Source organism: Ricinus communis, chromosome 5 (assembly GCF_019578655.1).
Source record: "Ricinus communis isolate WT05 ecotype wild-type chromosome 5, ASM1957865v1, whole genome shotgun sequence".
NCBI classification, from domain to species: Eukaryota; Viridiplantae; Streptophyta; class Magnoliopsida; order Malpighiales; family Euphorbiaceae; genus Ricinus; species Ricinus communis.
The window spans coordinates 8,513,574-8,529,304 of record NC_063260.1 but is presented as its reverse complement, the minus strand read 5'-3'; the positions used below and the strand labels follow the sequence as shown (position 1 = coordinate 8,529,304).

Genomic DNA, 15,731 nt, shown 5'->3' with positions numbered 1-15,731 from the left:
AATGGCAATATTTTGTGATGCTTAATCTGCTGTTTGCTTCTCCATCCTCTCTACTGCGTTTCTCATAAGACAGAATTACGAGTTTGGTTTGCTGGAAAGTGTTGCAGATAAAGCTAGTCCTAATATATTGGAATTGAGCCCCTTTCATCACCCTACAATAGGGTAAAATTATTAATTCTTATTTTTATTAGTGACTATATATTTAATAGGAGAAATTAAATTTTTTTAAATTTGAGATTTTTCATTTTTAAATATAATAATTCTTTTTATTTTATAAAAAAATTTATTACTTTTTCGACACATTACTTACTTACGTGGCACAGTTTACATTACCACTATTTTTCCATAAAAGAAATACCAATATTTAGAGATCAAAATCTATATTTTCTTAATTTAAGTGCATCCCCCGTAACTGGTTAAACTGAAACCGAACAGATTATATTTGGTTAACAAACATTCTACAGAAATGATTATATATTAAATATTTAAAGTAAAAAAAAAAATAGCGGATAGCGGATATGGGGAACTGGGAGGGCATGGTGACGAACAAGAGGGAAATGATAATTGGGTATGGAGGGATTCAGATGGAGGATTTGGCGGTAGCCTACAACTGCTTGCTAAGGCTATATCGTCCTTGGTATTTCCAAGATTGTTGAGCATAAGTTAACTGCTGGTGCGAATAGGAAGAAAGGTGGGCTAGAAAAAAAGAAGAAGAAGAAGAAATGTTAAAATTTGATGACTAGGATCTTTGTTGATGATTCTAAGATTTTGTCTTTAGTGCTTAATTTTTTAATTGCATACTAATAATCCATTACAAATTATGCAGGTCCTAGAATGATTTAAAAAGGGGTTCTATCTCCCAGTGCATGTGCTATGTGTACTTGTAAGTCATCTAACTTTTGCATTGTTCTACTATGGGGCATTTTCAGTGAAAGCTGCTTAAAAAGTTCTATAATTTGAGATGAAATCTGCTTAAAGAGATTTTTTGGATTGTTTTGTATTAGCAAAGATTAGAGAGTCTTTTTTCGTTAAATGATATTTTGCTTGTCCTTGAAGTGTGTAATAATAATAAGTTCCTACTTAGTTTCCATTTAGCTGATTTTTTATTACTATGCCCATACCTGTATGTTCTGATTCCATGTTACTTAATTGTTTATCCTGATTTCATCAGCTGGCACATGGATTCTTTTTGTTTTTGATATTCTTTTTAGTACTCAATTCATTGGATGAATATATAAAAGCATGTTTCCTAAACGTTTGTGTGTGTTTGCTATTGTTGGGAGTTCTCTGTGGTTCTAACTGGAATTTAACCCATTGAGTAATGCATGCCATAGGGTTCCCAATCTCATTGGTCTAAAAATTGTTGATTCACAATCTTTTGCATTATAAATCATGTAAATTTAGACAATGCTCTTAAAAGAATCAATTTGATAATTTTTAATTGTCGCTTTTCAATCATATGCTGATATTTGACATGCAACAAAAAAAAAATTTCTCAAGTTCTTTTTTCTTTTGGGAGAATTAACATACTTGACGAATTGGCAACTCTGCAGATGGGAGAGATTGTTTTGATCATATCTAATGCAATTGATACCAATAGTCTATAACTTGGTGGTTGTTCTGGAATTTGCTTGTCTGAGTTTTCAGCTGTGATTCCACTATAGGTAAGCCTATTGTATTGATGATGTTGGCTACAACTGTGATATTTCGATGATGATTTGGTTACAACTGGTATTCCGACTTGGTTCATCCTAATGATGTTGCTCGGTTGAACTTGTGCTGCCTTTTGTTCACTCTTAATTCTCTATTTATAGAGGAAATTCTGTTCAATTTTGCTACTTGGAGTTCTATCACTCACGAGACATGCTCAAAATAAAAGTTGTATGTTATCTGGTGTTATTGCAGGGCCTTCTGTTATGCTAACAATATTTGGCTATGGAGACTGGTTTGCTTAATGGTGTCCTGGCTTATATATTGTTCATGGCACCAACATGAGCTTTCACTTTAAGAACTATGGGGTTTTTGGTTCCACTTGAAGAATTGATTGCTTTTCCTTCCCTAGACCTTGTGAGCATGTGACAGAGATTATATATTATTTTCCATTAATCATCTAGTATCCAGATGCATCAAATAAATAAGAATTTATACTAACATGAACTGACTATGTCAACAACTGAAACCTTTTTCTTTTGTTTCGTTTGAGGTGTATGCCTATGCGCATTGTACCATGTGGCACGTATGAGTTTTAAACTGTGCATTAATGTGCCTCTTTCTTTGTGGTGTTTCTGAACGATCCTTCATTTTTCTTCTGCATCTGATTGTTAATACTGTTTTGGTACATGACATTGTTAATATCATGTGTGATAATAATGATACTAGAGCTTTTTCACTTAGGCAAGTCAGTGCATATGGTTACAGAACTTTCCAATTAGTAATTTTATTATATACATATATGCCAAACCTTTATTTGTATACTTTAGTGCATAATGATAAAGTACTGCTTATGTATCAGTAGTGCAACTAAAGATTTTAGGTTTATTATTTATTTGCTGGCATGCTCTTGGGGTCAATAACTACAAATTGCATACAGCCTTTAATTTTCTATGCTTCTTGCACAGATTCTATGTAAAAGGTGTGAGTTGGAATTACTTTTGTCGTATTTCCCCTCCTTTTCTTTTCTTGTCTTTTTAGTGAGGTTGGCAATGTGTTTTGCTCTGGGGTTTTAACTATATGTTAAGATCTAGGGTCACCTATATTGTATTAGTTTGAATGCAAAAGACAAAAGATTCACTGATTTTGAGATGAGTACTATATGATTAACATGAAAATGGAATGGTGAAATTGCATGCCGATGGTCAATATTACAGTGGAGACAAGCATTTATGGGCTACTGTAAATTTCTATCTTGTATTTAGGGTACATTCTTCTCAGACCTCGTGCACAGAATTTATAGGTAAAGATGCTGAGGTTCTATACTGTCACACTGCAGCTTTGTTGATTATTGGCCTTTTGATTTGGTGTTTGACTCTGAGATGAAATAGTATTTTAATCCTTGTCCTGTTTGTAATGTCGGCACATATGTGTGTGCAAAGGCATCTGCTAAAGGAAAACTTACTCGGGTTGTTTTTATTAACCTTCTTTGAATAAATTCTCAGTTCATTTTTATTAGCAATATGTCCTCATAAAAATATAGCAGATAAATTGTCTGACTGGCTGGTTTTCTTCAGTCCAATATTGGAGCAAGAATTCATGCAGCTGTCAACTTGGCATGCCTGATGCAAGAATGGACGCTAATTTATAAGGAATAGTGGCTGCTGGCTTTGTAGTGCAGGACTAATGTGGATGGCCCTGAGCACAATTGTCTTTGTTAGTCCATGGTATCTTATAATTATTTATTTTCTTAAGACTTTTGACTGGTAACTATTAAATCAAAGCCAATGAAGGTTTGATATTTTAAGTCTTTACAGTTAATGAAATATTTAGTTATACTTATAACTGGCTCAACCCACCCAAACCCCTCCTGCCTCCAGAATAGGACAGGTAGAGTGTCAATGTATCAAAACCTGACCCATGTTTGACTTGTTGCCTTCATAGCCTTTGACTTTTCTCAAATTCAGAGTTCACCTTTTATAAGTAATCCGAGTAAAATTTACAAATTTATCCAAACCCAAAAAATTACAATTTTTATCTAAACCCTTCTTCATTTCCGCAACCGCTTCCTGTTTCTGAGCTGCTTAGGTATGATACTATGATCTTGTCTTGTTTTAATAATTCACTTTCTTGCTCTCTGATTGATCTGATTTAAGTTACTCTCTTTATTTATTTATTTTTTTTCCTTTACCATTTCTTTCACATGCTCAATTCTGAGTTTCTAGTAGATTGCCGGTGTGTGATGTGTTTTTTTTTTTGGTTGAGAACAGATCAAATTTTTTCACAAAAGGATCAGAAAAGGCAGTGAAATAATGAAATCTAAACAGTTTCAGCTCCCAAACAGCTTATCAAGAGATCTAAAAGAAATAGCAAAAATTATCAAGAAGAAGAAAAGGTTTTATGTCCGCACGCATACTCTTTATCAAAGATCCTAGTAATCCACTTTTTCTCCTTGTACATCCCTCTCCAAGTTTTAGTTCAAAGATCCACTCGCCTCCTTCTATTGATATCAAGATCACACCTAAGACACGGATTAGAGAAGTTAACATAAAAAGTTCAATTGGTTGAACTAAACAGTCTAACAGATGAATAAGAAAAAACCTTACGCACTGGTTTTCTGAAAAACAGTTAGAAGAAGTGATCTTTGGGACTTGATTAAAAATCTAACAGTAGTAACCAAAAAAGTGTTGAAAAAGTACTCCAAGCATAAAATGAAAGATTTGCCATGAGATGGCTTTCGAGAGGATAAGTTAATTGAAGGCTCAAAAGAAAACAAAGGGATATAGGTAGAGATGACATTTGCCAAAGATTTTGTGAGTTTTATGAAGAAACTAAAATGAGGGGCAAATGAGTAGTCTAGCCACTTGAATATACAGCATCTATTGTGGCTTAGTACTTCAGTTGATGTTAAAGAAATGGAGATGCCAGATCTGTCAAAGTATTAAATTAGTCAATCTAAGTCTTACTTTGGAATAGTATAGCAATCATGCACTTTTAATAAATAGCTTTATATCTCTAATAGTGCGTTGATTAAGATATGAAACCTATGTGTTCCATTCTGCAACACTTTTGCTCTCACTTGAGCTTTTACTATTTTGGTTAGATTTAAATGTCAATAAATATATCTCTTTAAATGCATATGTCTGCTATCTTGTATCATGAAATGGTGGAATTTAACTCAAATGTGGGTTTTTAGTGGGCAAACTTGTATAATAGTTGTATTAAGTGTTGACTGAAAATGTATTCTCTCCCCATAAAAGGAGCTGCTGTAATCAGAAACTTGAGTGAGTTGGGGATTTCTTTGTGTGAAGAATATGTTTCGGGAAAGAGGAAGAAAAAGAAAATTGTGTTTTTTCTTGTTCTTAGTTTATGCTTTTGTTGTAATAATTTTGTGTTTTCTCTCCTCTCTCCATCTCCAACTAGTGTATTATAGTATCTCTCCGAGGGCTGTCCAAGTCTATAACGAGTCTTTCATGCTTTGTTTCAGGTTTTGTTTTTCTGTTTTGAGTTTGAACAAAACCAGTTCCACCAGACAGCATTTTATATGAACCAAAAGCCAACAGTTTTAGGTTTTGAGTTGTATTTAATCCAGAGTCTTGAGTTTCTGGATTTGCTTCTTTTATCAGTTTCTTGTTATTACAGTGTTGCTGACTTCATCTCCTAAATTTCCTTTCCTCTAGGTTCCTAGTTGTTCGAGGCTCTAAAATTTTGTTATGTTTATGAATCATTTTGAAGCTGAACTGATCTGATAAAAGTGCATGCAATGAGAATGCTTGCATGATGACAGAATTTAATAGCTTTTATTTTTTTTGAAATTGCATGATGAATCATTTTGTTTGCTTTCTTTCTGCTTCATTATCTTCTGATTGATGCTTTTGTGACAACTCTTATGAATTTGGTTAAATGCTGCTAAAATTTAGAATCTGTTATGAAAGATGGTTCTAATTTTCATTCATGCCCAGCTTTGATTGTTCAAATTTTCATTGATGGCTAGTTTTGCCACCGAGTAATTATCTTCTTGTTGAAGTTTGGTAATGCTCTAGAGCTTATGTAATAGTAGAGGGTGTGGGTGAATTCTGTTCTGTTTTGATTTTATAGAAATTTAGGAGCTCTTGCTTTGCTCTGTGCTATTGCTTGAAGTTGGCCATCATTTTGGAGATGAATTTGAACTTATGTTTTGACAGAATATGGCTTGTACCAAAAGACAATTCTATAGATATTTTGGTTTTGCAATTCAGAAAGCTGATATAAATTGAATCATAAGGCATGGGATGGTTTTCACTGAATTTAGTTGCTGCCTGGAAATGTTTACAGCTTCTTATTTTTAAATCTGCACAATCCAGTATGGGCATGGTTCAACCTCCTTCATTCCAGAAAAACCAAAGCTCTCTTGGCGCACCTGGGGCTATCTTCTGGGACATGGAAAATTGCCCTGTTCCTCGTGGTGTTCTGGCACAAGATGTAGCTCTTCATACCAGAAAGGCTTTCGGGGTGTCTCCTATTAAAAGATTTACTGCATTTGGGGATTTAAATGGCTTCTCCATGAGAACCAAAGAAGAGTTACACAGAAGTGGTGTTGAATTGAACTATGTTCCAAGAGGTAGAAAGGATGCTGCTGACAAAGCCATTCTCTCCGGGGTGTACACTTTTGCCCTTGACAATCCACCACCTGCTTGCATCATGCTGATATCTGGGGATGCCGATTTTGCTCAGGTCCTCAATACAGTTAGTCAACGTGGATATTATGTGTTCCTAGCTACACCTGCTGGGGTGAATGTTTCATCTGCTTTGATTAATGCCAGTGACTTGGTCTATGACTGGCCTAGTGTGGCTTGCGGGAAGGTCGTTCTATCCTTCTCAAGTGCTTTAATGTGTCGTTATCCAGCAGCAACGGACACTGTGGGGTGCTGCAGAGGCTACCTTGATGGAGAGGGGACTGGAGAAACAAATGCTATCAAGGGGGAGGTGAAAAAGTTGGTTGAACTTTCAGGGGGAAGTTTACCTCTTGCATATCTTCCCGGTGACTACAAGAAGTACTATGGACGTCCTCTGTATGAGGCGGAATCGGGGGAGGACGGGGGACTGAAGCTGCTGAGTCTTTTACAGAAAATGAGTGATGAATTGGCAATAGTTGACAAGGGCGGAATGCAGTTTGTCTACCTTCGAAACTGGAAAGCAGAAACGTCTTGTGCGTTTATCATGTGAAGTGGTGAATGAATGGAGTCTTAAGAGTCCAGAGTGTAGAGTCCAACCCATGGAAAGCAAAGCAGCCACCAAGTGCGCATCGTTTAGGACAAATATAATGGCATTTTCTTGTACGTAGAGTGGCTTGGTTTGGCAATGGCTATGTGTTTTAGTTCTTGACTGAAAAATTTAAATAACTAAGATCTTGATTTACAAAGAAGCTCATCAGCAGCTGTCTGCTTGTATCTTAATCCAAGAATCTTTCTACAGATTGGAGTAAGCCCATCAGCTACGAGAATCAAGCAGAATCCAAAAAGTTTAGTTAATCCTTTTCATAATAACATATTCAGAAATTTATAATTATCTTCAACCTGTGCTGGACATTACAATTACAATTTCTAGTTTATCATATAGATTTATTTATTCTCCATTCAAGATTAGTAGGTTAACTTATTTCATTTTATTATATGTTTATATGTGTATGTTTATGTATACTAGAATTTATCAAAAGTTATAATTTATTGAACAATTGGAACTCCTTTGAACTCCAAAAATAACGTATAAATTATATCTTTTTATTGTCTTTTAAGCTCCCATTTTCTGTACGTTCAGGTTTATTATGCCATGAAGAAATATGTTACATGGTATTCATAATTTGTCATAATTCATTTCAAGTGTCCATAATAATAATATATAACACAGTAGAAATTTTGAAGAATTGAGAGTTAGGTGACCTCTGGTCAGAACCCAACCCTTGGCTCATCAGTGTCTGCAGCACAGCTGCTATGATTGTGTCTGCGGTGGACCATTAAATGATGGTAGGTCAGCCTGATTTGTGTTTCTTATTCTTCCTATTTCTAAAAGACATTAATATTCTTTGTTTATACCAAATAATTTTTTTCTTTTTTGAACAAAAAACAAGAGTAAAGCCAAAATAGCCAAGACCTGATTGGTATTATTTTTTTCTTAAATCTTTTTTTTTTTTTTTAGCCTTTAGCTAAGTTGGTAATGTATGTTCTGTATTGTGATAAATATTTATTTTGTTCTATTTGTTACGATCCCAAGTGTTTGTTAAGAATTCACATGCATGAGTTTTGTTCCTCATTTCACACAATTCATCTATTTTTCTATTATAACTTGTTTAATACTAAAATAAAGATTAAGGAACTAAGAAATTGTATTAAGCTATGAATAATAAGATAAAATATATTTTTTCTGTAAATTAAGATAGAAAAATAATTTAAAAGTCTAGAGTTAAAAGCTATAGGTTAACACTATTGAAAATAATGTAAAAAAATTGAAAATTGAGAATTCAACATAATAGATCATATTTATAATCTATATCATTAATTTAAAAGTGAATAATAAATTTCAATCATCGATTTTAAATTACCGGTCAAGATTATCTAAACATAATCCGTCATGTTTAATTTGAACGTGAAAGAATTTTAATCCATATTTTCTACCACCTTATTTTCTTACTCCTTTTTCTCAACTTTCATGATGAATATTTCATCTTACAAAAAGACATGTTTATTTTTTCCAATTTTTCGTTTTCAACTGATTAACCATCTTTAATTACTTTTCTTCTTCTCTTCTAGTTACTACATTATTAATGTATCCTGAAATCTTCACAATAATTCTTGAATTTTGGGTTAAGGATTCGGATTATGAATCTTGAATATTATACAAAAGAATTAATGAACTCTTTTGGACTGATTCTTACAAAGTAACTGAATTTGAGCTAAAGTCAAATTAAAACGTCAATAATTACAAAACATTTATCAACCATCATGCTTGTGCATGTTGATGATTGCATTTGGAAGCATCATTCTTTCAAACTTGAGAAACATTAATTATTGAATATTTGGGGAGTATATATGGATATATATGCCTTATTATTTCAATCAAATCCTATAAAATGGTACAACATAGACATGACCATTGAAGATTATGGATTCTACAATTCTTCTTCTCCTTTTCTTTTCTTTTTTTTTTTTTTTGAAAAAAATAAAAATAAAAAGAAGTTCTTTGAGATTTGATGCCTAAACAAGTTTTAGTCCCCATATGATTAAAATAGATCTATGAATTATGCTATTTAGATATGATATTCGATTGGTATTCTATTAAACATTCAACTAAAATGGATTTAGAGGTGACTAAATCAAACTCAAGGATTTTATTTAAGATTTTTAATAAATATTTAATCATAATGTAAAAAAAATATATCAGCACTTCTAATAAAATGGAGTGATTGTGTCGGATACATAATATATAGGATACTAATATAATATTTCGTCTTTTTTATTATTATTTTATGAAAGACTTTCTTCTTTCTTGAATAATGCTACTACTGCATTTAAAGTTTTAAGCTAATTGCTTTACATATACAAATGGATTAACAAATATCATTATTTATGCAATAGAAAAGAATATATAGAATTAAAAGATTTTAATGATATAATAAATATCAGCAGTATTAAATCTTAGGCATATCTAGTACTGCTTAACACCAATTCCATGCAGTTTTATTTTCAAAAGAATAATTAAAAATCTACTTGTTTCAAGACTATATATAAATAAAATCTTAGACCCTTCTCTTTCTCTCCAACTCTCTCATCATAGTTTTCTTTTTATTTTTTTTAAATTCATGGGAGGCCATCTTTATATTTATTATAAAATAAAAACTGGCTCAAACCTAAGGTCATAAGTCCTTAAAAGGAGTCGCTCTTTGCCACTTGAGTTTTTTCTCTTTATATCCATACTTGAGTATTATTATACTATAATAACGGTTATATGGTTATAATATCCAACTTTTATATTTTAACGAACAATAAAAAGATATTTCTTTCTTTCTCATTTTTTACTATTCAAAGTTTTATAATTTGACTCATTATTAATTATTTTGAAAATGTGGTGGTCTTTTCTTTTTTAACTTTATATCAGACATTTTTAATAAATAAATAACGGTATGTTTTAGGAAGTTGTGTGGTTGCTTCATTGTAAAAATAATGAGTTCTTCTTTTATGGGATTGATAATATGAGTGTTAAATTCTTTCTTATGGAAATTATAAACAAAATGAAAAAAAAAAATTAAATTTAATATTTCATTCTTACATATAATTAAAATCTACATGTGGTTTAGTGCTACCAAATGCAATATAATTTTCACATAATTACAATTTATGACAACTGATAACTATTAGGAATAAATACTTATATATATATATATATATATATATATATATATATATATATATATATATATATATATATATATATATCAATTGGGGTGATAGTTCCCCGGGAGATATAGTGTCCAAGAAATCTAATTTTTGTTTGAAATAAAGATATCTTGGATTTTGAAACCACTAAACCATTTTTCTTAACAACATAGAAAAATGTCTCCAAGTGTTTGAAATGTTGCTCTATGGAATTTGAAAATATCAACACATCATCAATGTAGACAATGCAAAACTTTGAATAAGGATTAAAAATGTCATTCATGATTTTTTGAAATTCAAAAGGAGCATTTTTTAATCCGAAGGGCATCACATTTCATTCGTACTGGCCAAATGGAACTGTAAAAGCAGTTTTATATCTGTCTTTTGGATGAATCTGGATTTGCCAAAATCCTAATTTCATATCAAACTTTGAAAAAATGAAAGCTGCATGAAGCTTTTGAAGAAGATCTTTTTTGTTTGGAATTGGATACCTAATCCACTTTAGGGCTTTATTCAAAGGCTTGTAATTGATCACCAACCTAGGTGTTCCTCTTTCTATCTCACTATTTTTATTGACATAGAAAGCTGCACATGACCAGGGGGATCTAGACTTGGAAATCAAACCTTTCTGTTCTAGGTCTTTGATCTCTAATCTACAATGGCTTTCTAGGGTTTCATTCATTTGGATGGGTCTGGCTTTGGTAGGGATTTGTTTATCAAAAAAATCCCTTTCATATGGTAAATCTACCATATGTTGTTTTCTTTTCCAAAAAGCATTGGGGAGATTAGAACAAACTTCATTTTCAATCTTTTTTTGCAAATCAGAGATTTTTCTTTGGACAAAATCATTTTGCATTTGATCTTGAATTCTTTTCAAACCCATATCTTGTTTCAAATGAGAAAGCTGGGTTTGTTTTCCTTTGATCAAAGCATTTATCTCAAAATTGTAAATCGAGTGGGCTTTAATGAGATTGAGATTTTTTAAAGCAATATTATTATTTAGAATTGCAGCCTCAGTTTTTCCCGCAATTCTAATCTTTGAACTATTGGCTGAAGTAAGCCTCTCTTTAGTTTTATGATGATACCTTTTAGGAACCAGCTCATAATTGATACAGTTGAGGTCTGCTCCTGTATCAAATAAAGCGATGGTTTCTATTTGGAAATCACCAGGGAAAATGAGCTTTATTTGAATCAAATATTTTCTTGAAGTAATTTCCTTTAAAACATTAATGAAGTTTTCTGGAACACTTTCAGAAACTTCAAGATTTTGAAAATCATTTTCCTCTTCAGAATCAGAATCACTATTCTGTTTGAGGATCAGACTTTGGAGCAAAACAGAATCATTTTGTTGTTTTTCTTTCAAATCTTTGACCTCTATTTTGATAGCTTTGATTTCCTTTTGAAGTTCTTGAACAGTAGGAAGAGGGTTTTTTAGCTTTTTCCCTTTATCCAAGATCATAGTAGGATCATAAGTATTCTTACTAGAAGAGGGGACAAGGGTTTCAGTTTTTAAAATTTCTTTCAAAACTTATTTTTGGATTTGGGGATCGTTAATATGCTTGACAGCTTCAAGAAGAGCTTCTTGTTGCCTAGTGAGCATATTAATATTCTTTGAAATACTTTCAGAATCTGATTCAGAATAATCGGATGAAGTTTTGATTTCATCAATTTGAAACTCTTCCTCATTATTCAAAAATTCTGATTCAGAGGAATCAACAAGAAGAGCTGAAATTTTGCTTAAAATTTCATCTTCTATTTGGAGCTCATGGAGCTTTTTAGAAAACTTACAATACTTTGAAGTATGGCCCTTCTTGCCACATTTATAGCAGGTAATTTTGCTAAAATCTCTTTTGGAATTTTGTTTTGCAAATTTAGAAGAGGATGGCTTTTTGTAGAAATTCTCCTTGTTTTTTGAAGTCTTTCTATTTTTGAAAAATCGTTTTTTCTTAAAGGATTTGGAAAAATCTTCTTTGCATTTTTCTTTGCAGGTAGAGGAAGGCTCTATGAGGTTATACTCAAACTGGTTACAAAAACTTCCTAGTTCTTGCCTAGTCTTCTTCATTTCCCATTTGAGTTGTCTTTGGAGTTTAAGGTCATGGCAAATTTTCAGACCTTCTTTCTGGGTAAGGCTAACTAATTCACCATAAGTGTAGAAATCATAAGGGATCTGACCATTATGGGATTCTCTTATGGTATTCCTAACTCTTTTACCTAATATCTTAGGTAAACCAGCTAAGAATTTCTCTTTCCATAAAGGTTGGCTTGAATCTTCCCTAAGCATGACTCTAGTCAGGAAGGTATCTTTGTAGGCTTGGAAATTGCTAAGCTTTTTGCAGGTTAGATTGCTAAGGAGCTCAGCATTCTGTCTTTCAGAAGAGAAGGGTCTCCTATGAAGTGGAGGAAAATCGTTAGGATTAAGGTTGACACAGCATCCTCAATTGGATTTCCTAGTTCATCTAAGATGGGGGTCCCTTCTACTGTGGTTTGGATGGCACCTAGGATTTGGAGCTGTTGTGCTTGTGTGAGATGGTAATCCCACCATCCTTTAAGCTGGCCAGAAAAACCAGCTATAAGGAGCTCAAAGAATGGCTCTAGTCAGCTTTGGGTTTTGTAAGCATTGGCTGCCATGGTCATCTGTTGTAAGAGACCAAGAATGTTGTATTCTGACATTCCATCTATATTCCATTCATAGACAGAGGAGGCATTGAATCTAGATTGGGTTAGGATATTGTTCCTATTTTCTATTTCTAGATCTGGAGCAGTATTCCTAGGAGTATGTCAGGTCAATCTAGGGGCTTTCCATCCCAATCTGTTGATGTTGGATGGTTTGTCAATGACACTTTCAAGCTCTGAATCATTGGATTCATCGCTTTGGGCTTGATCTAAAGCACTGATATTCCTACTGCTTTGAGGAGTATCTGGTACTAGGTTTTTGGAGGATTCAGAAGTTGCTAATTTGCTAAGCTGTTCTCTGACTGCTCTAGCAAACTCAGTTTGCTTTTGAAATTGATCTTGGCTAGGCTTTGAGACTTGGTAGGGTTTGAAGACTGGATTTTTGAGCTTTTCTGATTGGCTTGTCTCTTTTTGATGTTCAATATTGGGGATTGGAGAGGTGAAGACTATAGGAGGTTTTTGGATCTGGCTTTCTATCTTAACAAGTTGCTTCCCTATTGTGTTAAGATAGGTATTCGAGAAATTGTTCTGCTGAACAATATTCTTAATATTCTTCTCAAGATCTTCTCCTACCAATTTGTAAGGTGTAGCCTCTATCTCATTCTCTCCATAAGGAATGGTTATCTTCCTAAGGGGAGGATGTTCAGACTGGATGGTTAGGTTTTCTCCGACCTTCCATTCTGGAGCCTTGTTTCTTACCGTGACATGACTAATGATCTTTTCTTTGAAAGGATAAAGAATACTATTTTCTTTGCAATAAATTTGAAACCAATCAAAAAATTTGATTTGGACTTTGTTTTGAATGCAAAATTGATAGTATCTTTCTTGAATACTGTCTTTTTCTTGTAAAAAATTCTTAAAAAACCAAAGTTTTTTAGAATGGTTTTTCTTTGAATAGAAATCTTCATGTAAAAGCTTTTTATCAATTTGAAAATCTTTTGAAATCATGTTGATTTATGCTTCTAGATTTTGTTTTATTGCAGATGGTGATGATGAAAAGGGGGTAGAGACGATCTCTATATTCTCATCTTCTTTCTTTGGTTCATTATAGACTGGTCTGGAGATATTGCTTTGGTAATCAACATTCTGTAGTATATTGTTTGAGCTTGGTATATCAGATGTTGAAAATCTGGATTGTGTTTGAGATGGAGTTGGTTCTTTGTAAGGAGCATAAATAATAGAAGGTATTTTTGATACCATTCCAATATCTATGGTCGATGTTGAAGAATCATCATCAGAAAATCTAGAAGAGGTTGATTTCCTGTTGAATGTAAGCTTTACTTTTCCATCTGGGAATTGGGTTATATTTTTGAGATTTGTATTTGGTTCTGTTTGCTTTGGGGATTCAGGTTGGGTTGCACCTTCAAGGATCCATTCTTCTAGAAGAGTGATGTCTTTCCATTGAATGGTTTTTGGAATTGTTGCGTTGGATTTGGAGAGATCTGTTTATAGGAATAAGGTTTCTCATTTTGGTGAATGGAGCTTGTGTTTTGAACTAAAAGCAGAAATCATGGCTTTGTAATGTATTTTGAAAATCAATACTATCGGAATAGATCCTTCAAGCATTTTGTAGTTATGTGTCTTTATTTGAAGAACAATGCTTTTTAAAATATTTTTATCATTTAATGATATTGTAATGTTTGGAAAACAGTTGAAAGAAATTGGTCCTTTATTGAGGCTCGACTCAACAGTACCTAATAAAGAATCATAAAAATTTGTAAACCTAGCATCTCTAAGGACTGTTCAGATGGAAGTATCTAAACCTTCTCTGGTAAGGGGCTTTATTCCTACCTGGACAAGGCCTATATGGATATACTTATAATCTTTTTCTTTATGCTTCTGGAGGGTCTTTGGATTTAAAAGATAAATTTCTTCAAAAGGCTTTGAAATCCGAATATCTCTTTCTTGATTTTGATAGTAAAATCAGTTTTGAAAAGAGGAAACTTTGAATACTCATAAATTTGTTTCTTTTGAACTTTGGGTATTTCCCAATCATCAATATGCTTTGTAAAATCTTCAATAGTGATTTCTTTACTATTTACTAAACCTTTGTACCTTGAGGACTCAGAGGTAGAAGAGTTTGAAAAAGAAGAAGATCTACAGAAAAATGGTTCTAAATTCATTTTAAAATAAATCAAAATAACTTTCTAAACAAACATGAACCAAGCCACCAGTTTTACTGCCCTTACGCCTGACGGGACTTACTACTGTGCATAAATGAACAGTGCTTGTTTATCAGTAATATGATGCAGATTAAAATGAGTTTAAAATCTTCTTTATGTAGATGATGCTTCTTTCCCGGAACCCAATAGGCTCTGATACCAAAATAAAGAAAAATAGAGAAAAATAGAAACAGATCAACAAGTTTCTGGTGTGCAGGATCCTCAAACGAGGTAAGCACAGAGCATACGCTTGTTAAATCTTAAAATTATAGATAAAGAAGATAAACTTTATTGATAATCACAAACTTTGAACATAAACTTTTAAACAAATATACAAACTTTGAATGTAACTTCTTTGAATGTAACTTTGAAAGCTTTAAACTAGAGAAATATAACTTACAAGAGGAAGAAAAGAATACAAGAGGGAAAGTGTTTCTTCTCACTATCTCTCTCACTCTATTTTCTCTCTTTTCTCACTATATTTCTTCTTCTTTGTGCGACTTGAAGTTTAAACTAGAGAAATATAACTTACAAGAGGAAGAAAAGAATACAAGAGGGAAAGTGTTTCTTCTCACTATCTCTCTCACTCTATTTTCTCTCTTTTCTCACTATATTTCTTCTTCTTTGTGCGACTTGAAGAATACAAGAAGTTCTTCTTCGTATTTTTCAGTCTGCCTTCTTCTAAGGAGAACTCCTCTTTATATAGAGGTCTTCAAGCTTTGGATCCTATCTTTCGAGCTTTGGATACTCTTCGTAGTGGAGTAAAAATGATTCCACTTGTTTTGGAGTCTTGTAACGATGCTTGTCGGCCATTCTTTGAAAGAATCTTATGCTTTTC

At 32.8% G+C, this 15,731-nt stretch overlaps 1 protein-coding gene across 12 annotated transcripts; it reads left to right on the top strand.

The window, feature by feature from the left end:
- The first annotated feature begins 393 nt into the window (after positions 1–393).
- LOC8283421 lies at positions 394–7,300 on the top strand. Of its 12 annotated transcripts, none has more exons than XM_048374237.1 (5): positions 394–691; positions 827–883; positions 1,554–1,664; positions 1,906–2,067; positions 5,965–7,300. In XM_048374237.1, exons 4-5 carry the CDS (start codon positions 2,014–2,016, stop codon positions 6,853–6,855), a joined length of 945 nt encoding a protein of 314 aa, XP_048230194.1. In that variant the 5' UTR covers positions 394–691; positions 827–883; positions 1,554–1,664; positions 1,906–2,013; the 3' UTR covers positions 6,856–7,300. The 12 variants fall into 12 exon arrangements, with proteins under 12 accessions (XP_048230194.1, XP_048230198.1, XP_048230200.1 ...); XM_048374241.1 differs by lacking the exon at positions 1,906–2,067 and adding an exon at positions 3,228–3,366 and having other exon boundaries at positions 395–691; XM_048374243.1 differs by lacking the exon at positions 1,906–2,067 and adding an exon at positions 3,228–3,377 and having other exon boundaries at positions 395–691; positions 5,994–7,300.
- Positions 7,301–15,731: the final 8,431 nt, after the last annotated feature.